At 39.8% G+C, this 24,757-nt stretch overlaps 1 protein-coding gene across 6 annotated transcripts in view; it reads left to right on the top strand.

The window, feature by feature from the left end:
- The first annotated feature begins 685 nt into the window (after positions 1–685).
- Positions 686–24,757, top strand: part of CDKAL1 (CDK5 regulatory subunit associated protein 1 like 1) — a 450,247-nt gene continuing 426,175 nt past the window's right edge. For 5 of the 6 annotated variants that reach the window (XM_064506972.1, XM_026112679.2, XM_026112689.2 and 2 more), the window contains exons 1-4: positions 686–825; positions 2,304–2,341; positions 7,183–7,349; positions 9,291–9,403. In XM_064506972.1, coding sequence (XP_064363042.1) covers positions 7,183–7,349; positions 9,291–9,403 — 280 coding nt within the window. In that variant the 5' untranslated portion in view covers positions 686–825; positions 2,304–2,341. The remainder of the gene's footprint in view (positions 826–2,303; positions 2,342–7,182; positions 7,350–9,290; positions 9,404–24,757) is intronic. The other variant, XM_064506971.1, reaches the window with a different exon arrangement.

Genomic DNA, 24,757 nt, shown 5'->3' with positions numbered 1-24,757 from the left:
ATTAGAATCCATCTGTTATAACTGGATACCTATTGTTATACCTAGTTTCCAGTTAAAACAGAGATGTCTCCAAGGATTTGGAGAAACAAAACATGACTGAAGGATCAGTTTAAATCTCAGCGCTCAGCAGATGCCAAGGCACAGAAGGTTATTTGCATTTCAGAGACGTCCATGGACACTCCTAGATGAAATTTTGTTCTTTTCCACTCTATGATTCCGCCTTCAGTCTCGTAAAGTTTATGTTTTCAGTGCAACAAGAGCAATCTGATGACCTATGTGAGAATCCCAGCTTTCATGTTCTTAAAAACACTTTTAAAGTTTTAGAGAACAGCCTTAAAACGTGACTATTGCGCTCCTATTAAATCAGTGGGAACTCCACCATTGACACTGATAAATCTACGAAATCACGGTTTTGACCTGGGGCAGCGCCGAGGCGGCCCCGGGCCGGCATCTTACGGCGGAGCCGGCCCTGAGAGGCGCCGCGTCCGGCGCGAGGGCGCACGGCTCTAACGGTTCCAACGTTTCTAACGGCTGCGCGCCCCCACGGGCCGCCGCGCTACCGCAGCGCCAGCGGGATCTCAGCTGTGCCTGCCCCTCACGTACGCGGGCACTACCTAGCGCCGGCGGGCCGGCCATCAGCGAAATGAGCAGGAGAGCCCGTCGCGCCCAGGGCTTGCGCAGGCGCGCTCCGCCTCCCGCGCTCCGCCGCCTATTTTGTCCGCTCCGCGGCCCTGTTGTCACGTGCTGGCGTGCGTGAGGGCGCGGCGCGGCGCGGCGCGGCTATGATGGCGGACCGCGTCTGAGGCCGTGGTGCGGCGGGTTGAGGTGAGCGCTGGGGTTCGTCTTGGGTCTCTCTCCTGCCCGCACCTGCTCCCGGCGCTGTGCCGCCCCCTCCCCTCAGCGCCGGCCTCGCCCCGTGCCGCCCAGGAGGGCCCCCAGCCTCCCCTAGCCGGGCTCGGGGCGTGCGGCGAGCGCCGGGCAGCGCGCGCTGACCGTTGCGGCGGCGGTAACGGCCCAGCCCCGCGGGGCGTCTGGGTTCCTCGGTACAGCTGGGCTGGGGGGCGGGGGGGGGAGGCGATGGCCTCCCCGGTGGCCGGGAGGGGGCTCTGGTGCCTGGGGAGGGCCTTGCGGGCCGGGCTGCTCGGCGGGGGTCGGGTCGCCTGGGCGGGATGGGAGCCCGGGGGTTGGGCTGGGAGCGGCGTGGCCGCGCTTCTGAGCCTCCTGCACCGGGCCGCGGCGGGGCTGCGCGTCTGGCCGCCCCTCGCGTGCCGCCGCGGCGCCTTTCTGCGCAGCCAGCGGGGGCGTCCGGCGGGATACCAGCAGGGCGGTGGGTTGGGTTGGGATCGCTTTAGCCCTGCAGTTTTCTTACGCTCTTCTGTAAGCCTGGAGGTAACAGCCCAGGGCTTCACCTGAGACACCTGTTGTTAAACAGAGGAAAGAGCAGTGCTCCTCCATCTGGGTGGACGTCTCCTCTCTGGAAAGAAATACTCTGTTAGTCAGTGTTAGGAAGTCAAGAAGAGATGAATGGCATAACCTGGAACAAGGAAAGTTTTCTTTGTATCAAGGCTCCATTAGTGCTTTTTACTTATTAAAATACTTTTTTCTTTCTTTTTTTCTTTTTTTTCTTTTTTTAAGAGAGGAGCATGAAGTTATGTGGGTAAAAGCTTGACAGCGTAAGAGCAATAAATTAGTTAACTTTTCATCTTATTATTGCTTCTCCAATTTCAGTCTTGAAGTCCAAGTACTTCAGTCAGAGTATATGCTGGAATCTGTATGCATCTGCTTGTGAAGAAGAGATCTCATATGTAACTTCTTATCTGCAACATCTCTGTATGTTATCTGTTCTAAGAAGACTTTATGGTATTTGTAGAAAATGTTGTGAATGTTTAGGTAGTCTTTGCTGTTAATCAGACTTTTGAAGAAAATGAAGCTTATGCAATTGCATTCTCCTTGTCAGTCATTCTCTTTCCCTTCTTCCATTGCAAGCTATAAAGTCCTGGTGGAAGATTTTGAAATCTGGAAGAGGAGAAGTCTGAAATAATCTAAATACCTCAGATTTTCACAAAAAATGTGACTCTGTTAAAGAACGAGACTCAGATTAGTGCATCTGCTCAGAAATGGATAGGGAAAATTTGACTAGTGTTCTACCTTGTCAGCAAGTCACCATATGTACAGCACCTTATCCTCTGGAGGGTTTATGTGGGTCAAAGTAGGAAACTGAGTTTTCTGCAAAAGAATGAAGAAGACTCGTAGAACAGTCTGTCTCTTAGTTCTGTTTGTTCATGCCATATCTTTTTTTCCAGAATCACTGTCTGAGAGGATTTAGACCAGGCTTAAAAAGGTATGACTTCTAGTTTGTGTTCATTCTTTTACGGGCCATTGCAATACATTAAGCTTACTTGTTTTGCTGGCTGTTTTATTACATCAGTTGTGTTTCTGAAGGAAAAAAAAAACAAAACAATTTTCTTTCTTCCTTATCATGATTTGGCACCTTTATGTATTTGTACATGCTGTCAGTGGTATAAAGTAATATAAGGTGATATGGAGCATTGTGATCATGAGCAGGCATAGCACTTAAATTAACTTTGCTTGGGGAGCATTTCAGTGTTGGGATGAGACTACGTCTGAACAGTTAAGCTATGCTGTTTTGCTGTGCTGCACCACATGGACTGAGGTCGTGTTGGTATTTTTTGGTAATCCTTTGCTGACAATTGAAAATCTACCCTTGGGTATTGTTTAAATCAGAGCAGCAGGCTCATATTGAAGGCCTAGGAGTAACTTTTTTAATCTCCCCCCCCCCCCCCACCCATTTTCTCTAAGACTATGTAAAAAGCCTGTAAGTGACTTATCTTTCTGATATCTGTGTGGTGTAAGTGTTTAAAGCATGTTTGGTTTCGTAGACAAAAAATATTTTCCTGGTTTTTGGACAGCTTCCAGAACAAGCTACTGATATGACCCCCCCGCCTTTTTTTGCTTGCATCTACTGCAATATAGTCTTTTTATTCTTCATGGTATTAAGGTAGAGTGATAGTGCCGATTATGTTATGTGCTGGGTTGTTGGGTAGCTGACCCATGCAGCAGTGAAACAAAATAATTCACTGATTTATTTAGGGAGTGCTACCTTGGAAATAGTTTGGTTAAATGAGCCTAATTTGAGGACTGGCAGTGTGTATGTCTGGCTGAAAATGAAGAGTGAATCTCAGTTGGCCTGGAAATTAAAATTATTGTGAATTTTCAGATGTAAAAAAGACTGTACCATAGAGTAAATAGTTTTGAAACAGAAATGTTTATCTTGAGTCCTTCTTAAGACAACTTTGCTTGTTTTAAAAGTCAAATGCTTAAATATGAAAATCCTAGAAATTCAAAGCTGAAGCTGGTATCTGTCTAAACTAAATTGTCTTACTCTACCATGTGTAGTATGTGTCAAGTACACTCATCAGATAGATTAAGTATACCACTGTGTGTGTGTATATATGTATATATATGTATATATATGTGTGTGTGTATATATATATATGTATATATATGTATATGTATGTGTGTATGTATGTGTATGTGTATATATAATATATCAAGTATACCTGCAAATAGATTAAGTATACCACTCAAATTCTTATTCTGATATGCTGGTTTTACCAAAGCTGAAGCTTTTATAGTCATCCCCTTCCCCCCTGCTTTTTTTGTTTGTTTGTTGTTTAAAATTCTGTCCTGGTAAATATTTCTTATAGCTCAAAATGGTAGCTTATGCTTCAGCTAAATACCTATGACTTAATGACAACACTAACCCTGTAGACTCAATAACATTAAGCCATTAAAATTCTGTACTGTTATAGTTGTTCTGTGTGGGACTCTGTGTGTGTAAACTTCTACAGTAAGTACTTGTTCCAATATTCCAGCATTCTTTCACTTTTTTTTGTTCAGTCTTTGCTGCATTTTTTAAAGATCTTGAGTTTTTTGATCTAGAAGAAAACTAAATATTTAAGTATCTTAATGTTGAATGCAGCTGCTTTGTCATGTAATTATACAGTTTATATATATAATCAAGTTGTCTGAAGTCTTATGTTGAAGTATGTTTTCCAAAATTGATGGAGGCATTCATACTGGAAGAATGTACAGATGTTTAACTTCTTACATCTTTGAATATTTCAAGCGCAGCATCTGAACATATCTTGTAGGCCAGTAGCATGACTTATCTGTTCCTGAAGTCTGATACTTACAGAAATTCAGATCTTATTTGTTTTGTTCTTCATTGTAAGCTAGGATAGTAATGTATTTTTCCCTGTAAACTTAGTGAAATGCCTTTGTATGATTTCCTTAGCAAACTGTGTTTATCCTGAGATATGTCCTAAACCAGGTTTGCAATGACACATGAGGCTCAATTCTAATACACTGTGGAAAGCCTGGAGCTAGTGCAACAATTTAATTTCTCTTTTTTTTTTTTTTTTTGGTGGTGGTTTTTTTTGGTGGTGGTTTTTTTTGGTGGTGGTTTTTTTTGGTGGTGGTTTTTTTTGGTGGTGGTTTTTTTTGGTGGTGGTTTTTTTTGGTGGTGGTTTTTTTTGGTGGTGGTTTTTTTTGGTGGTGGTTTTTTTTGGTGGTGGTTTTTTTTGGTGGTGGTTTTTTTTGGTGGTGGTTTTTTTTGGTGGTGGTTTTTTTTGGTGGTGGTTTTTTTTGGTGGTGGTTTTTTTTGGTGGTGGTTTTTTTTGGTGGTGGTTTTTTTTGGTGGTGGTTTTTTTTGGTGGTGGTTTTTTTTGGTGGTGGTTTTTTTTGGTGGTGGTTTTTTTTGGTGGTGGTTTTTTTTGGTGGTGGTTTTTTTTGGTGGTGGTTTTTTTTGGTGGTGGTTTTTTTAAGTTCCTTTAGCAGCCCACTTACATATTGGAAACCATGTATCTTGAGTTCTTCTAAGAGATGTGGGGGGTGTGTATGGGGGTGTGTGTGCATGCCGGTGTGTGTGCGTGGGGATGTGCGTGTGTGTGTTCATGGTGGTGTGTGTGTGCATGGGGGTGCATGCATGATGTATGTGCATGAGGGCATGAGGATGTGTGCATAGCAGGGTTGTTTGTGCGTGGGGGGGTGTGTGCATGGGGGATGCAGATGTGTATGGGGGTGTGTGTGCTCAGGTGTGCATGCATGGAGGGGGACCTGTGTGTATGGATGTGTGTGTGTGGGGGCGCATATGGGGGTGTGTGCGTGTATGCATAGGGGGTTGTTTGTTTTTATGCATGCCTGTGTATGGGGGTGTGTGCATGGGTGTGTGTGTGTGGGGGGGTGGCGCCTGCATGGGGGTTTGTGTGTGTGTACGGGTGTGTGTGCGTGTGCATGGGGTGGTGTACAGCGAGTGAGTGTGTGGAATGTGGATGTGCGCATGTGTCTGAGTGGCAGTGTCTGTGTGTGTGTGTGTCTGGGTGTGTGTGTAGGGGGATGTGTGTGTGCGTGTGGGTGTTTGGGTGAGGGTGTGTATAGGTGTGCCCATGTGTGTAAAGGTGGGGTGGGTGGGTGTTTGCAGGGCATGGGTGTGTGTAGGAGGTGTGTATGGGGGGCAGGTGGGGGTATGGGGTGATGGGTCAGTGTATGTGGGGAGTGTGTATGTGTGTGTGTTTGTATGGGGGGGTGTGGGTGTGTGGAATGAGAGTTTGCAAGTGTGTGTGCATGCTTGGGTCCCTGTGGGAGTGTGCTGGTGGGTATATACGTGTGTCTGTGTGTATATGTTTGTCCATGTCTGTGTCTGGGTGGGGGTGTGTATGTATGTGTGGGTGCATGTGTGTATGTCTGGGTGGTGCAGGGGTGTGCAGGTGGGTGGGTGTCTGGGGAGGGGTTGGGTTTGTGTGGGTGTGCAGGTGTGTCTGTGTGCTTGTGCATGCCTGAGTGTGTGAGGTTATGCATGGGTGTGTCTGTGTGCATATGGAGGTGTCTGTATATAGCTGTGTGTGGGTGTGTCTAGATGGGTGTGTGCATATGGGTGTGTCTGTATATATCTGCACGTGGGTGTGAGTGTGGGTCTGTGTGTGTGTATGTCTAGGTGTAGGGGGTGCACGCATGGGGGAAATGCATGTGGGGGGTGTGCATCGGGGCATGTCTGTGTGTGTATACGTGTTGTTTGTATTAATGTGTGTGTTGGGGGTGGGGGGTACATGTGTGTATATGCATGTTTGGGGGAGTGCCTGTGTGAGCGGGGATGTATATACATGGTGGATGGGTGTGGGGGGATGTGAGTGTATTAATATGTGGGTGGGTGTGTTTGGGTATGGAGGGTGTGAATATATGTCTTAGTGTGCGTGTGTGTATATGCATCTGGGTGGGGGTGTGTCTGTATGTGCCTATGGGTGTATCTGCATGTATGTGTGTGTATTAATGTGTGTGTCTGTGCATGTGTGGTTGGGAGTGTGTCTGGGTGTGGGGGGTGTATACATGTTGGTGTGTGTGTATTAAAAAGAAAAAAAAAAAAAGCTTTTTACAGGTGAGGAAAAATATATCAAAGTTCTTACTTACTTACCACTTTAGGAAAGCAGAATTAGGTTTTACTGTTCTTGAATGTTATGTTAGCTAGATGACAATATTTGCTGGGTGTAGTCATTTAACATTTTGTATCTGAGTGCAGAAATTCTGATTTTTCCTGTCCTGATGGATGAAATAACACAAATGAAAGTCCTGTGGGGTCAGAAATTCTAGGAATAGTTTATTTTGTATTCATACTGACTTTGGCATAGCGAACTCCTGTGCATCTGTTTCAAGCACACAGATAAAAGTGCCATGCAGCCTCCAGTGTAGGCTCTTGAATGCTGTATTTCCTATTCTTCTCCTGTAATGTAAGTGGAAGTATATCCACCGCATAACATAAACCCATTATTTCACTATGATGCCTGATATGATAAAGAAGGCTTGTATCTTGGGTATGTGATGTCAGAGAAGCTGCAGGATTTTTCAGTCAGAAGATGGCATGGTACAGATGATCTGAAAAATCTGCATCATTCGTAGCTCTCTCCCCGTCTGTGTTTGAGGAATCTTAGGGGAAGAGAGCATTAGGAAACATATCTCTAGACAGTTATTTGTCTTTATATGCTGGATATTCGTCCTGTGTATGATATATTGCAGGTACATGTAGAAACATATCTGACTACTGATTTTGAATTGTATCTGACTGTTCCAATGCTTGCTAACATCAGTCTTTTCTAATGCTTCTTCAAGATGCCTGCTGCCTGTGATTCAGTGCTTGAAGATATTGAGGATATTGTGTCAGCACAAGATTTGAAACCACATGAGCGACATTCTGGGAGAAAGAATGTCTTTCCAAAAGTGCGAAAACGCAGTTCACACAAAGATATTCAGACAGATGATGATCCCCCAAGTGACAGGTAAATTCTTTAATCAACCCATTCTTGCTCTTTTCATTCCAAGTGGAAGCTGGACTCTTCAAAATGCAGATCTGGAGTGCTTTTTGGGAGGTGTGGTATGAAAAACAAAAGCAAAATTCTGAGTGATGATATTGATGTCTGTTGTGCAATACATATTTGAGCTAATTTTGTCTTTGAAAAGTTCTTTTTTTTTCTTTTTTTTTTCCCCTCTGGGAAGAGAGGGGATCTGGGGAAGGAGTGAAGTCTGTTGGTATTAATATTGAAACTGTACTGCATTGGAAACTTGCATGTAGTCAGAATAGACACTTTGTATGGCTTAGAAAGACCTATGTACCCACTCTAAGACTTAACTGTTTATTCAAGCCCAAATTTAAGAAAGTGTCTAAAATGTTTTTTGGTCCTCTTGGAGGAGGTGGGTATTATGCAAGTAGTAAACTACAGCTTCAGCCTCTTAGCGAAGGTCTGGAGTAAAATTCAGAATAATCACCGCAAATAAGAGGCGAAATAAAACTAACTCCCTCTTGGCATCTTTAAAATCAAAAAGCAGTTTTCTAGTTAAAAACAAAATAACCCCAAACCGAAAACTTGTATTAACTGAAAACAACTGGAGAGACAGTTGCCAAGAAGTTGACAGTCCTCGTGGAACTGTACTGTTGGTTTGTACATGCTGCAAGGGGTGTAGTGAAACTTCTTTTGAAAGCATTGTTTTTCTTCAGTGGAAATAGTATGCAGTAACTAGGGAACATGTCTTCCCCCTCTTTTCTTTTTGTGATGAACATAACAATCAGCTTTCTGCTGCAGTGGAATTGATTAAGTATAGGTGAACTCAGTTATTGGTTCTGGTTTCTACTGAAGTTCAGAGATCTAGGTGTTTTTTTCCCCACCTATTAATATCAAGTTGGTACATAAAAAATTTTCCCTCATTAGAAAAATAAAAAGAAAGTATGTCTGGAATGCACATAAACTCAGTTTTGGAGTTTGTGTTGTTTAAAGGAGATTTTATACGTAACAGAAGACTTCATAATAAAGAGGTCTCTGTAGTATTAGTTTCACTGGAAGTGTGATTCCCCATAAAAATGCCCCAAATGCATCGGCTGTATTTTAGCAGTTTTGCTCCAACAAAAGGCATTGAATATGTGTCATTTAGGCAATAGGAGGCCTAAACACTGCATGTTTGCACACATCTGCTAGCAGTCTTTAGTCTTCTGTCAACAGATGCTTATTTCTAGCTAGGGGAGGTATCCTTTAAAACAAAAAAAGTGTGGGCAGGGGAAACCGATTGCCCAGTTTGGCATTCTTGTGCTGGCACCTTTAGCTCACTGGCACAGTTATTCTGGAAGTTTCAATGGGAGCTTCCTGTAGAATATTTTTCTTGTTGGTTTTTAAACTATTGTGCTCTCTAGCTCCACAGTACAAATCTGCTGTGCTGCCTCTGTAGCCCTGAAAGGTTGGAGTATGAGCTCTCAGATGTTACTGCAGTTGGTGGCTGACCTTAGTTAAAGATTTATGAAGGAGACTCGTAAGGAGGGAGATGCACAGAATGGGTGCAATAATATCAAAAGGTTTTGGTTTAGCTCTAACAGTTTGTTTGCAGATGGCGTGGCTTCATTGCAGTCACGTAGAGGTCATTTATTAATGATATAATAATTTTCAGAAAGCTACAGTTTCAATGTGTTTCTGTGTTTTTTTTATACATACTACGATGTACTGAATCTTCTCTTATCCTGCTGCCCTTGTACCTTCCCCTTCTAAAGCTCTTTTCTTACCACTATACTAAAATCACATAATCGAAGCTTTCTTTTCTAGCTGTTTTGGGGTTACTACTTTTTGTATTGCTTATTATGTACTTGAAGAATTACAATTAATTGAGTCTGTCCAATGAGCTGAAAGACTAAGGTTATTCATCTTTCATGTGCCTTCTTAATTCATTTTACTTAACAGCATTATTCCTGGTGCTCAGAAAATTTGGATTCGTACATGGGGATGTTCTCACAATAATTCGGATGGTGAATATATGGCTGGACAGCTAGCTGCCTATGGATACAAAATTACAGGTAAAAATATCAGCCAAGTCACATAATTTAGTTTTGTTTGGTAAATGTTCACAACTTTCAAGCTTTCATCAAACTTTTTTATCTGAATTACATTTTGTTAAATCCCCATTTGATCTTTCTCTGCATGCTAGGTTAGTGTAAATAGAAAATGTTATTCTTAAGTTATTTAGTGTTGTGAAATGAGTGTGTGGACAAAAACCACAATGCGCTTCTGACCTAGGATGTCAAGTTGATACCTATGGATAAACTTAAGAAGTCATACTAGAACTGATTAAATTAAAGATAAACTTGTTTATTATTTGGGTCTTAGCACCTTTTGTCTACAATTTCAGTTGTTAGGAAATTCTTGGCTTATTTTTACAAGCACTAGAGAAAACGCATTCCCTCTGGAATCTTGAATGGCAAGTTTTAAAATGAGCATTTGCATGTGTTTCTGTTGTAAAATCAATCTTCAGGAAACTTCTTCCAGGCACTATCATCTATAGTATTAAAAAAAACTGCTTGCAGTAAGTCATCGTGTTTGGGGGTGGGGGGAATGATGTGGTTGATCAACTTTGGGTTGTCTCCCTCTTTCTTACTGAGCTGACAGTTTACCTGTGATATGTAAACAGGGAACTCTTCTTCAGGGACAAAAAGACAACTTTGTTTCTTATCGAATTGTGCTGCTGCTTTGACAACTTAAGACCCCAAAGGGAAGTCCTGTTTCCATCTTCACTGGGGAAGAATGGTATCCTGTCACCGTCCTTTATTATGATCCTTCTGATTTGAGGTTGAGGAAGTGAGGTGTTTTCCTGGACTAAGTAGAGTAATAGTTTAGAAGATGAGTGGTTTCAGAACAGTTATGTTCTTTTGGCAGGGCAGCCATCTAATAGACATGTAGAATGCCATGCCTTTTGTGGTAGTTCTGCCTGTTGAACTTAATTGAAAAGTTTGAAAAAGAGTGAAGGGAAAAGATTTTAATTCTTGGGCAGAATCTAGCTGGTGATCTGATTGTGTCAATTGAACCCAGGTGGGATAGAGAAGGGAGTATATTGTCATTTAATGAGGTGTTTGCTGCTGGAGCAGAGTTGAATTACTCCACTTGAAAAACTCCATTGTTTTTGAAGGGATGATGAGTATGATGGATACAATCCTATGCCATTCCACCTCCTATAGATTCAGAAGAGCTGAAAATGCTATTTCTGCTTTTCTGCGAAGAGTTTAAAACACTCCTCTTCCTCCAGCCTACCTCCCCCTCAAAGAAAAAAGACTTGGTTATGCTGGCCATGTTATTTCTCCTTAATGCAAAAAGTTTTGAAAGAAAAGCTGTAGAAAGCTGCGAACACAGATTTGTGTTGTATTTCAACAGGAAATTATTATCTGAGTACTTTTGTTCAGCTTATGACTAGTCAAAATCTAAATGCAAATCTAATTTTATTTACTAATTCAAGGTTTTGTGTGTCTTGCATTTGAATTTGCTTCCTGCTTTGAACAAAAGAATCTGAAGTTGTCTTTTCTGACACTCTTTTCACTGGTAATGTCTTATTCTTGAATTTATAAAATGTTTTTTTTTCTTGAAGAACTCACATCATCCTTCAGCAGCAACATCACATTTTCCTTTTATTGCAGTTGATCTTTCTGTATTTTTCTGAAAACTATTTAAGCTAGAAATGAGATGCTGAATTTTTCAAGCATTGAACTATTTTAGGGGAGCAAGGTGATTCTTTAATCACTGGTTTAAGTCTGAGGTAGGTATACTATCGCTGCAGACAAGTAGAGTGGTGGTCCAGAAATACTTATTTATGGCAGCTATTTCTGTAAGACTACAAATGAGTTACTACTTTCCCTTGTTATGGCTGTCTTAGATTCTTTTTACCCTAAAGTTTAGAGTATTTTATTTCTCTAGTGCATAGCGTACCAGAAGCTACTTGTATCTGTGTATGCTTGTCAGGATTTAGATATCTGTCCTGCTCTGTTAGAATTCTATTGGGAGCAATGCAGGAAAGATTGGGGGGGGTGGGGGGGGAGGAATCCCTGAAATTTTTTCTACCTTCTCTTATTTCAAAATTGTTTGCAGCTTTGAAACAGAAATAGATCTATATGTAAGATCTCAGTATGAGAACTAAAAACTTAATAGAAGTTGCAGTAGTTGGGACAGGAATACCTATAGACCAACTCTGGTAATAGTATATGAAGATTGACTACTAGTTTCTGGTCATTACTAAACTGATCTCTGATTTAGTCTCTGTGCATTTATGTATGTGTGTGCATATATTATTTTATGTATATAACACATGTGTAGAACAGTGCTAAAGTGGTAAGCAAAAAATTTTCAGTGCAGTTTTTCCTTTATTAAATTAGGAAGCTCTTTGTTAAGCTGACATATTTAGGGATCTCTGAAAATTGCACTTTTGTCCAAAAGAACAAAAAAAAGTGGCTACAAATTCTGACTGAAGTGTATTTTTAAGAACCCTTCTTCTTAATGTTCCCTTTCATCTTCATAGGCTATTAGTGAAGCTGGAACTGATTACAGGTATTGCAAGTATGATAGCTGTATGTGAGAATGTGAGGCAGTGAAGAAAGCAATTGCCTTTCTGCTGAACATAGTGATGCTTCTGGTGACAAATATGTACAAAATGGTGTCTGCTCCATTACTCTTTGGATGACTGGTAACGTTACTCAGGGTTTTATAATAAGACTGATGCTGTTTAATCTCTTTGATAGAACCAGGTGAGAGGATGTAGTGTTCCTTCAGCAAGCTTGCATATTATGCTAAACTGGAGAGAGTGGTTGATAGGCTGGAAACTTAGTGCTGCTATTCTGAGGGACCTCAACAGGCTGGACAGCAGGGCTAACAGACCCCATGGTGTTCAACAAAGGTGAATGCAGAAGGCTGCATCTGGGATGGAGTAACCCTAGGCAGTGATAAAGGTGGGGGTGGCCACACTGGCTAGAAAGCAGTTTTCCAGAAAAGGGCTTTCAGGTCCAGGTAAACAGAAGTTGAACATGAGTCAGCAATGTGCCCTTGCAGCAAAGAAGGCTCTGTTAGCAAGATTTTTGCCAGCAGGTGCAGGGGGGTGATTCCCTTGATTTGGTCCTTGTGAGACCACATCTGGAGTGCTGCATCCAGCACTTCAGCCTGTGTCTAGTTTTGGCTTCCCCAGGAAAAGAAAGACTCATATACTGGAGTGAGCCCAGTGGAGGACCACTAGGATGATTAGGGAGGTGGAGCACACGATGTATGAGGAGAGATGGAAAGGATTGGGTTTGTTTATCCTTAAGAAGAGAAGCCTAATGGCATATGCTAGTTATAGACAGCAGTACCTAGTGGGAGGGTATACAGAAAATGGAGTTAATCTCCTTTCAAAGATGTGCAGTGAGACAAGAGACAATGAACTTTTGTTCTTGACGAAGTGACAGTGAGGATCTCGGCATTTGGTACATAACATACACCTTGAGCTGTCCTTCAACAGAGGAGATTCCAGGATAGCACGTTTCCCAGCATTTCTCTGTTCCATCCTTTTTTAATGGAGCATGTTACGTTGTTATTTCTTTAATAGTTTTCTGGGAAGTCCAACTAGAATGTCAAGATGAAGGGATTTAGTCTTTCCTGTACAGTGAAGAAATCATTCAGTAATAGCAATAAATATTGCTTAACATAATCCAAATATGCAAACATTTCTTTAGTATTCCCTTGTACTTGATAGTGTAGTATACAACTCATTACTTCTAAGAAAGATAAAAATGTTTTCTTACCCAGGTGTCTTGCTGATGTCTTTTAGCTTTAGTTTGGAAGGTCTTTGATACGTAATTTACCCAATAGGCCTTGTATATACATAAGTATGTATAGCTCATTATAGGCTTTTGATTGAGATCAGCTATGACATTATTAACCATTGGGGGGAAACAGTTGGACTGAGGTGGTTAATCTGGACAACTTCCCCTGTGCATACTCTCAGCAGCTGAATTTTTCAGCAGTTCTTGAAAACAGAGCTTGTAACTGCTTTATGGTAGGTCATGTGTTAAAGGACAAGTCTTGAAATTGAGCTTCATTATCTTAAACTACAGAAAAGATATGCAAATAAGAAATTCTTGTCTAGTAAGAGTTGATTTCTAAGAGTTGATGCCTCCATTTACTGATACAATTTGTTAGTTTCGTGCAAAAGTGTTAAACTTCAGGAGAATATTCAGTAAGGAACCAGAGATGTTATCTCATGTCAGTGTCTTGGAGAGCTATTATTTAAAATAAAAAAGTTTATTTTGATTAGCATATGTTCCCTGAGCTTTTGAGTTAATAATGTTTGTTGGATTAAGTTGCTGGAATAAAGTGGAATAAAGTTATGTCTTCTAGGAAATAAAATATGACCTTTACTTGCAGTTTTTGCTTTTTTGTAAGGGGAATGGTCAAGCACTGTCTCTAGTATCCTCTAACTGCAAGAGTGAAAGAACTGGGAAGAAAAGTGGTATCAGACAGACTTCTATTGCTAACTAGAAGTTGTACTAGCATAACTTGCCTTGTGAGTTGACTTAGTCAAAATCAAACAATGATTTAATGATGTTTTCTGATTACAGAAATAATAAATTTCCATGGTTTGTTGCAAAAATCTTGTTCCAATACTATTCCTTTCCCCTTTTTGTATGGATTCTGCCGTGTTCTTGATTTGAACTTTGTTCAGGGGATGCAGAAGTTTTCTTGTCTTTCATCTGTTTTGAAAAACTCTTGTTTTACAAGCCCCCAGCTGTTGCAGTAGGGATTGACTCTATTGACAGGCCAAAACTAAGGGTTGTGTTACAGTTTTTTCATGGCAAAACAAAAACACAAACTCTGTCACAAAGAAAGTGTGGTGTAAATCTACAATATACTAACAGCAATGCTGATTAGTATCAGGAATTGTGTTAGCCTTACAAAAGGCAAAAGGAAAGCTGGACAGATTATGTGTACCATCCTGTGAGAATACACAGCTCCTTTGTGTTAGTCTGAGCTGTAAAGAACTGTGTGGATATACCAGACAGTGTCAGCATATGACAATATCGTGGTACTTGCTCATGTTCAGGAAATATAGTTGATGGTGCCTTTATGGGTTCTGCAGCTGGTTTTGGTTTCTTGGCAGCATGACCTATATCATATCTAGCATGACCTAGAGCATATCTGTAGCTTAGACATGCCTGTAGACATACCTGCATGCTGCCTGTGAGATAGTCCCTGGAGGAAGAAACACTTGTGGTACAGACAACAACAGAAAGGGGAACTGGGAGGGCTGGGTGATTTACAAGACTTGGAGCCAGTGTTTGTGGAGGAAGGGAATTTGGTAGGTGTGTCACTTCACAGTACTTCTCTGAAAACTGCAACTGAGCATGCACAGACAGACATGGAAGGAATTGCCTCTTGAGGCAGGCAGTCTTACCAGCATTTGTTGGCATCAATAGGTTGCTGGTTTTGTGGAATGGGTTTTTGTCCTATCCTTCTTGAATGCATTTTGATGGGTCAGGCAGTTTCGCATGCTTGTTATCTTGTTATCATTGTTTTTGGCTTGAGGCAGTTCAGGTCCCAAGCGTTCCCTCCCAGTCATTGAAAAACATACCAATAAAAGAATTACTAACGAATTACAAATACTGGAAGAATTATGAAGAGAAAGCAACAGCTTGTATTAATATACATTAAAGAAGACTAAAAGGGTAGCTGCTTATCCAGACTACATTATTTTTTTCCAAATAGAAATACAATTAAATATTAGCATGGAACTTTTTTCCTCCTATAGTCTGGGATTCCAGAAGCAAAAAGGGGGTGAAGTTGTTTGGTTGCTAGTTCAGAGAGCTTGGCCTTGATTTAACAAGTAGAAACTAGGTTATTATAGCTCCTTAGCAATACTTGTGCAATTTCAGACTGATCTTTGTTCAGGCATCCTTTTTGCTATCTGGCACAATTTGTCTGCAAGTTTGTTGGATGGAAAGGCAGTCTATTTTTCATGCATTCTTTTCTGTGCCTCTTAAGTGTGTTGAAGAACTCACTCCACTACTGTGATTAAGCTACTTGTTGGCAGGACTTGTATCAGTGACACTTGCCAATTTCTATTGAAGCTTAATGTTTACAGTTCATCTTATATGCCTTACAGCTCTGAAATTCACTGTGTAGAGACTTTCTGTATGTCCCAAAAGCAAGTTCGAAATAATATTTTGAAATGTTGTTAAATAAAAAAGCTGTCTAATTTTTTTCCTCCTGCTCGTTAATTTTTGAATTAGTTGTCAGTTTTGTTTACTAGTTCCTATAGCTGGGCTATCTGTAAGACTAGCTCTCCATCTGCTGCAGCACCAAACTTGAGTGAAAGAAAAAGATGAGGAAGAAGAGACTTTCTCGCCTGCCTGTTGAAAAGAAGAGACGTAAAGGGGAGTAGAGAGTCACATCTGTGAGATGGCAGATGAGATACTACTAACTAGTACAGAATTTAGCATTCAGAAGCATGCCTAGTGTCCACTGTGTTGTGTGAACCATACTTTCTTGGACTTTGGCTGTTCTTGTACAAATATATCTATTTTATTCATTTTGAGTGCAAAATGGCAAAGACTGTACACACATTGACCCATGATTCATGGAATGGAATTTGGAACCTGGTGCTTTGTTTAAAGCGTTGTTTTAAAAGTACTTTCTTATTGCACAGCAAGTGTTTTTTTTTTTAATCTTTTTAGATTTGGATTTTTTTCCATTGTCCTAAGGTAGAGATGTAATCCGTTCTTGAAGAGGATACTATATTCTGTTCTTTTAGCTTGAAGTAAGCTCTCTGTGGCCTGTATGATCATTCATGAAGTTGCATTTTGACTGCGGCTTCTGCTGGTTTCTGGTGTATGCATTCAGTTGTTCAGAACCAGCAGGTGGTCTTTCCATTTTTCTCTCTCCACCCTGCTAATAAAAGTTCTCTGCTTCACAAGTATGTGGTGTTTTTTAAACATAAAACTGTAGCAACTGCTGCGGAGTTTTGGTGTTGTGTGAGCCATCCTCACCATGAGGCATTTCTAGTATTCTTAAGCTGAGAGAAACCTGTATCAGCTGCTTATTAAGTGCTTGATATGTAGCTTTATCAATCGGAGAATTCAGGTTTAGTCATTGCTTTTAGATTCATATTTTTTTCAGATGGCTGCAGTTGCAGTCCCAATTTGGAAAAAAATGTATAATCCTCCTTGTCATGCCCTCCCCCCCCCCCAAGTTGCAAAGAGTCTGAATAACCCAAATTACATTCCTGGAGATGAGAACCACTGCTTTCATCTTTGACAACACTGCAGTTGTGAAACTGTCCCTCTCTGTGAACCAGCTAAGCAGTGGAGAAAAGCCAAGCTAAGATGCAAATCCTGTATTGTTTCATCTCTCTGCTGAAGAATTCTCCCACTGTCTGTAATTTGTAGAGTCACAATCCTGCATGACTTTGCACTGCTTAGACACCTGTCTCACCACTTCTGTAAAAGATACCTTTTACAGATTCAAAATGACTTAAAATCTGGAGTTTAAAGCTTTCAATTTTTGATGCTGAAAGAGGTAGTGAAGTAACTTATTTTGGTATCTGTGTTGAAGTGAGATAACATTCTCTTACAGTTCCAGCAGTATGGTCTCCTGCTTTCAGAAGCTCTGAGCTGCTGCTGCTTGTCACAGGTTTACTTTGTGTTTTGGTTCTTTGTGCTTGGGTCTGAAAATCCTGCTATCCTGTGCAGTTGCTCTGTGAATACCTGGACTGCTCCAGGGAGTGGTGCAGGCAAAGGTCCTGTTTTCATTTTTCAGTTCTTCCTGTTGGTGCTGAAATAATTGTTAGAGTTGGATAAACCAAGCACTCCCTTTCAAGGAGGAGAATGAACTCTGGTCATGTGCTCAGAATCTGAAATTTTCATAGTGAGATGGTGAAGAGATTGAGGAGAGATGATGGAATGAAACTTAGAGAAAAGAGATGAAATATGATGAACATGGGATGGGACAGAGGGAATTGCAGAAATGTAGGGATTCAGGAGTCCACAGTTCCTTGGGAGGAATACAGGTATTTCCCAGTGTAGTGGAAAGAGTTCTGTAAGGCAACAGGTGGGATGGTGGGTCTGGAGTTGTTAAAGTGCTTTTCTGCAGTGTGGAATATCTCTTTTTTTTTTAATGCAACATCACACTGATTCTGTTCTGCAGCAGTGTATGTATAAGCTAATGTATAATTGTGGTTTTGGCAGCTGTGTATTACTGATCCTGTATTCCCTGCAAAACTTCCTAGTGGCTAGAGTTCTGTTACTGATCACCTCTGACATCTAGCACAGGGCAAGATATATGACCTCTCTGCAGTGAGTTTTTGCCTGCTTCGGCCTCTTCTCCATCAGGTTCTTATTCCCATTAAGCAAGTTTGTAGCTTTGAGGATGTTGTCCCTGTTATAGGATAGAACTCCTCCTCTGTTTTTCAAGCTGGGAAATGTTTTTTTCTGTTCATGGGGGAAGTAGAAATAATTGAACTGTTTTCCTCATAATAGTTTCCTGTATCACTGCCTTTGGAGCTCAATCATTGAATAAGTGTGTGCTGCTTTCTTTATCCCACTCAAAATCAAAATGGTGTTCCTGTTTTACACTCCATCCAAATCGAACTAATTTCTTTTTTTACTTTACAGTTTGTTTCTTTGGCAGTCACAGAGAGCTGGAAGCTGAAGGTTGGGAGCAGGCCTGAGAGCCTAAAATGCTTATGTGCACAGTGTGATTAATGACATTATTGTCAGTGCTTGACATATTGACAGTGCTTGTATAGGTAAATTTTAGCATGCATACATGTTTAGGGTTAATTCTGTTAGTGGCAAAGAAATTGGCTGTAGACTGTAATCGTTGTGCAGTAGGATTTAGTTCTAGCAGTGCTGAGCTTCTTATAATACAGAAGAATTAATTTGAAAAGGATTGAACCATGAAAAGTAAATTTCAACTTCTGGTAACTTGCATCCTTGTAAACAGAAAGTGTCCTTGTCCTTAGGTAAGCAATCAGTAAATGAAACGTAAGTAGCGCTGATGAAGTGAGTTCAATATAATTGTACGGGTGATGTAAAGCTTGGTAGAGCATTCTGCTCATGTTAATTCCCTGTATCTCGTGGTTCTCCATGCGTAAGTTTTAATTTATAAAAAGATTAAAAAAGCTAGTGTGAGAACAGGCCAAATTTTTTATAACCTGAGGATGTTCTTAATATTCTCAAAGAGGTGGGAGCAAGATCATATTTTGGTAATAGTATTTGTAGGAGCACCTGAAAAAGATTTGCTTTTTTATTATAGGTGACTCAGGAATAATGGAGGAGAGTTCATGTTTACTCTAGGTTCTTGCCATAATTTGGTTACAGGTTCATTTGCTAGTAAAAATGAAGTTTAGCTGCAAGTTCCTGATTTTTAAGAAATTGCTTAGTACAAAGTTCTCTGAATTTGCTGTGATGAGATATTGCTGTGCAACTTTTGAATGAAGATGCCTTTAGTATATTTTGGGATGACATTCCCTGATAATTACAGTGCTAGACTCTGGGTGTGAGTTGCTATTGCTTTCCATTACTTTATGGAGGCAAGGTAGCCTGTTGAGTTAGTTTCTGGCTTGTTGCCAGTAAGGATTCCAAATGGAGCACAACTTATCTTTGGGGAATATTATTCTGCTGAATAATATGCTTGACAGAACATTGTTAGGTTCTGATTAAGATAAGTGAGGTAAAGAATAAAGTGGAAATCAGGAAAGCTGTTTGTTTTTGAACTGGACTCTTATCTCCAAACACAGACTATGAACCTATACAGTGCTTTTTCTGCCAGGCCTATGACTATATTAATAGACAAGACAGCTCTGTGATTATGGACCCTGGAGGATAACAAGACTGACTGGAAAAAATAAAAATTGACTGATTAGATCTGAGAGACTTTTTTTTTTTTTTTTTTTTTTTTTTTCCTAACTGGTAGGAGCAAATAAAGTACTCTTTTTTTTCTCTTTTCTGCTCCCTGCCAAACAGAGGTGAATATTTCTGTTCCCCTAGTAATTCTTCATGGCCAGCTTCAGATATGTTTATGTGAGCCTGGATAACTGCTGCTCCCAGGTCTACAGAATGGGTATAGTCCTGGAGCAACACAGCAAAAGCCATGTAGATGTTTTTCTTCTCTCTCAAAATCCCATCCTTGACGTGCATTTTCTGCTATCTTAGATTCTGTTTTGCTCTTCATGTATACTCTCTCTCCCGTTTCTTAGGATGCAGTGTAGCATCCTAAACTCTTTCTCAAGGCCTGATTGGTATGGAATAACCTCAGACATATCCTTTTGATTTCTTGTTATCAAAATGTTTTACTGTTCTACAGTAGTCACATAATAAAATTTAAGGACATGGTAATGTATGAAGTAGTTTACAGATTTGCCACTTTTTCAGCTGAAGTCAATTCAAAATTCATGGGTGTTCAATATAAAAGTTACAAACCTTTTGAGGTAAGGGTTAATGCTATATCATTAGGAGCCAACAGATGGCAGCATTGGATAAATAATGCAGTCCTGGGTGGAGTGTCAATGCTGTAACTTCTGTATCTTGGTAGCTATTTTTTTTTAATTAGTCAGTTGGACAGTTAACCTTTTAATTACTGTAGACCTGTACTCCTGATTTAATTTAGGTCTACATTATTATTATTAAATGTATAATGCAGTCATTTGCATTCAATAAAATTTGCTCTAATTTAAATTATTTGCTGCCTTACTGTTCTGATCTTTATGTGTAAACATTTAGCTGATAACTTTGATATTGATTGTTGGGGAGGCCTGTCAGTTTGTCACGCTGTCATTTTTAACTCAGAGATACCAATTAGTTTAAGTTAGGTTTTGTGTTGTATCTCATTAGTTCTAGTTCCAATAATGAGTGGTTATTATGGGTTTGGGATTCATAAAACACTAACCTGCTAAACTCACTTTTTTCTAAAGGAAGTATTCTATTTAGAAGGCCCTTTCTGCTTGATGTCTGTTGTTTTAAGGGGGTTAGTTTAATTTATAGATAAGGTCTCTTATTTGAAACAGTCATGTAAGATTTTGTGTATAATGATCAATATGACTCCATGCTTATTAAGGAATAAGCAGGAAGGATATATATTTTGAGGAATGATTTTAATTAATTTTAGTGATCTCATGTCAACTTTCTGATAGCGTTTATCACACTAAGACACTGAAAACTGTAGGGATACTGAACAAGTGCTATCCATTGAAATGGAAGATTAAATTATAGCTAAAACCCTGAATTCAGCTAGTGGTACAAAGGCAGATCATGTTCAGGTTGGAGATAAGTAATTATGTTACAGTTTCATGGTAGCATTTCAGGTAGATTGTTACTGTTGTCATAAGTGCAGTCCTATCCTGAGTTTCCCGGACTTGGTCTTTCATTCATTCATGCAAATTCTAAACAGTGTGTAGGCTCTGATTTATTGCTGGTTTAGAAGGGAGAGTACCACTCGCTAAATTAACATCATAAGATGAAGGTGGGTGAGACCTATCTAATTGCAAATTTTGTATAATTAATTTGGGCTATATGCAAATATATTTTTTTTTATTTGCCATAGGTGAGCATGTGACTTTGCATATGATTTTATATAAGCCAGAATTTCCTGAAGATAAATTTTCTTTTTCTCTGAAAAATAAAATTGTTTTTATTTGGTTTCATAGAATCTTTTATTGTGAATGATGTTTGAAATAGTGGAGAAGAGCAAACTGGCCAAAAGCAGTCTTTCCTTGGTACACACTGAGAGCAGTAGAGCTATGCACTGGAAAGCCTCTGAATCTGTAGGGAAGGGAGTTTGTGCTAGTGGAATGACATTGTGCCACAATCCAAAGCAAAACTGGAGCATCTTCCCATGCTATTTGTATCCTCATTACATTAAATGGAATAATGGTTGAATTTTCAGTCTTTCTGTGCTTCCTTGTTGCATTGCTACACACAAAAAGCCTATTTCAAAATTAATTAGGTGATGCACAGGCTGTTAACCTTTCACAGAAACTCAGGAATTCTGTGGTCTCTGCAACACTAGAGATGGAGGCACCCTTCACCCTAAAAGATGTGGTAAGCATCTTCAGTCTACAGTATCATAAAGCTGTGTTTGAGAATGTGTTTCATCTTCTCATAACCCATTGTATTTCTGCAGTCTTGGGACATTTCATACTTCTCATCCTGTCCAGTTTCTGTGACTTCTTTTGTTTGTGCTCATTTCAAACATCAGTGGAAAGTAGGATAGATGCTGTGACCAGCCTAGCAACCACGGGGAACTTAAGTTAGCTTATCTGTCTTTAGAACAGCCTTCCTTAGCAGTGATAGGACATGTCTGCAGAAACATACATCTGTGAATCTTTTTAACATTTGTACACTGCTAGTTGGAGTTACTGTTAAGTGTTGGGGGCTGAGGATGAGGCTTTATCTATTTAAGTAGAAGACACTAACATGTCTTGTGTCAAGTCCCTGGCTTTGGAATTTGTTTGCAGAAAGAAGCTGAACAGAAACTTTGTTTTGGATGGCTGTAAATAGGCTTTGAATTGATTGAGCCAAAACTGAATTGCTGTTGATTGGTACAAAACACTGGTGTATACAGAAGTGAGCTTTTCTGGCTTGCAGTTTAATGGAAGACAGATCAGTTGGCTGCTGATTTTATTAGACATTCTGGACCCTCAGTTTTTGTTGGCCAGACTGTAAGGGTAAAAGTGTGCTTGTTTATAATTGATTCCCTAAGTGATAGCTGACTTTTGAAATGCTGTTGCTTGTTTATGGGTTGGGATTTTTCTATTTGTGGTCTTGGTCATGCTTTGAAAAATTCACTTACCATTGGTAAATGTTAATCTTGCATTATAAATGTAAGGCTACAGATCATCAGATGATAGAAAATTTGAGCATCCAACCTCTTTAGAGGTTTGAATCTTATGAGTGTCAGTGATGAAAGCAGAATATCAATTTGATATTTTTTAGAAGTCTTCTAATTAGAAAATAGAAAGTTTTTGTGTGAGACAGTCACCTTGATATATCCTGAGTACTTCCAAATATTTTTTGTTGGCATAATGGTAGAATATAAAAACTTGTTGAAACTTTTAATTAAAGGAAAAAAAAGGTTGTTGTCAAATACATGTGCGTGTGTTTTTTTTTGTTTGTTTGTTTGTTTTAATTCTAGCCCGGAAACTTGAGAGAGAAGGGCGTTTCTCCACAAACTGTTGTCCTTTAACTTTTATGTTTGTTTGTCCAAAAATGGCTTGTTGGAAAACGAATGTATTTTACAAATTGTCTTTGGGTCTTTCCATGATCTTCCAAACACAAACTCAGCACAGCAAAAGCAGCATTGTCTTCTGTATGTAGTTGACAGCTTTGCTTCCAGCTCTAGCTTTTTAGTGCTGCTAGTGATTCTTATCTTTATCAAGCCAGAAGTATATTTAAATGGAGGTGATTTTGCTAAGTTTCACTTCTGCTGTTCAGAGTTCAGAAGAAATTTGATCAGTTTAGAAACACCTTGGCTTGATGTTGCTGATCTATCTGGGGACAGTCCAAATAGTGGATAGAGGAAGTGGAGTTATTTCTGGGGATGGAACATGTGCAGAGGAGGGTTGGAAGAGGAATTTTAATGAAGACTGTTTTCCCTGGCCACCTGTAGGGAGGAGGTTGTTAGCTCTGTGTTGAGGACTTGTCAAGCCTCTAAGATTGCTGCAGTCTTTCATAGATCATAGGCCAAAAGGCACCTGCATGGCTGAGCTTTCCATCCCAACACTGGACAATTGACTGACATTTGTTTAACTGGTTGTCAGAAACCTGATAGAGAATTCATAACCTTCTTTGGGTGATTAACTACCTTTCTGGTTAGAAAGCATTTCCAAATGTGTAACCTAAATCTTTTAGCACAGTTCAGGCCCACTGCTGCCTGTGTTTTCTTTCGTAGACATGGAGGACATCTGATTCTTTTCTTCTTCGTTGCAACCTTTTGCATATTTGAACAGTTATCGTTTCTGCGCACAAGCTTCTTTTGTGTAGGCTAAATAGATGTAATTCCTGAAAGCTTTTCTCATAGGTCATGTTCTTTAGACCTCTGACCTTTCTTGCTCCTTTTCTGTAGATATCCTCCAGTTATTTACATCTTTTGAAATACATTAGTCTGTTTATCTAATGCAATTCTGAAAAATGGGTAGTAGTGTGTGCATTTTTTTAAATGCATTTTTCAAAATGTGGTTTATGAAACCTTCAGATTTAGGTCCCAGGACAGCTGAAATCTAATTTGAAGTATACCAGAGAATAATTTTCATAATTGACATTAAAATGCTTAAAGTAGAATTGGAAATACTTACTGAAGTATATTGATTGGGGAAAAAAAATTATGGGGAATGGTCTAGAATAAAACTGTTCCAAATGGGTAAGTCCAGGTCCCCTTTCTGGCTTGTATATTATTCCTGAAAAGAGTACCTTGTTTCTCTGCATGTATCTTTTTTCCTATGTCTGAGCTGAATGGCACTAGTTTATAGGGCTTCACATTCTCTTTAAGAATTTGATTTTTCTAACTCATTGTTTTGTCTCCCCCCCACCACCCTGAATATGATCTCTAAATTTGTAAGCCAAGGGACATCATCACGTTTTTGTTGTTGCTTTTCTCTGCCATGACTTCAGAAATGCTTTCAGTTAGCATCATTAGTTTTGTTTTTTGACCATGTTAGTTTTGAGCCAGGTCAGTTCCATGACTTGATTTGCTGTGGAGTTACACAAATATTTGGAAGTATCTGTGTGTATGTGTTAAGAACATTGAGAAAGGAAGAAGACAGCATGAATAGGACTGAGTGGGTAAGAGATGACTCAACTTTCACTTAGCACTAGGCTTGCTTATGCTGAGTTAAAGTGTGTGTTTGTGAAACTAGAGCTTTAAACTTGGAACACTCCTAGTGTTTTGTGTAGCGCTTGATTTCTGCAGGTATTTTGTGTAATTTGATCTGGTAAAGACTCCATCCTGATGTCAGTCTTTTGAAGCATCTTTTTTGTCTGCAAACTTGTATATACTGATGTAACTGTCTGAACAGTTTTAGAGTAATGACAAGCATGATAACAAATACTAGCCCCCTAAATTCAATGAAGAAAAGAGTTTAGAGAAATGTCAAATCAAAATTAATTTTGGTATCAAACCTGAGATAATAACTATGCAGGGTGTCTGTGGACATTGACAGAGCTTTTAGTATTACTTATCTTCTCCAGAACATTTTTAGAAAGCTTTTTACTGGTAGTCTAACATCATTGCATAAGAATGCGTATGCATTGCATAGCAAAAGAAATAAGGTACAAGAGAAGGTGATTTAAACCCCTTCTCCCCCCAGCCTTTGTCATGAGGCTGGAGCTTAGTTTGAGGGGAATTGTAGCAGTCAGTGTAGATTCAGTCTGTAA

Source organism: Dromaius novaehollandiae, chromosome 2 (genome assembly GCF_036370855.1).
Source record: "Dromaius novaehollandiae isolate bDroNov1 chromosome 2, bDroNov1.hap1, whole genome shotgun sequence".
NCBI classification, from domain to species: Eukaryota; Metazoa; Chordata; class Aves; order Casuariiformes; family Dromaiidae; genus Dromaius; species Dromaius novaehollandiae.
The sequence above is the reverse complement of the archived record's forward strand: the minus strand, read 5'-3'. Positions and strand labels throughout refer to the sequence as shown.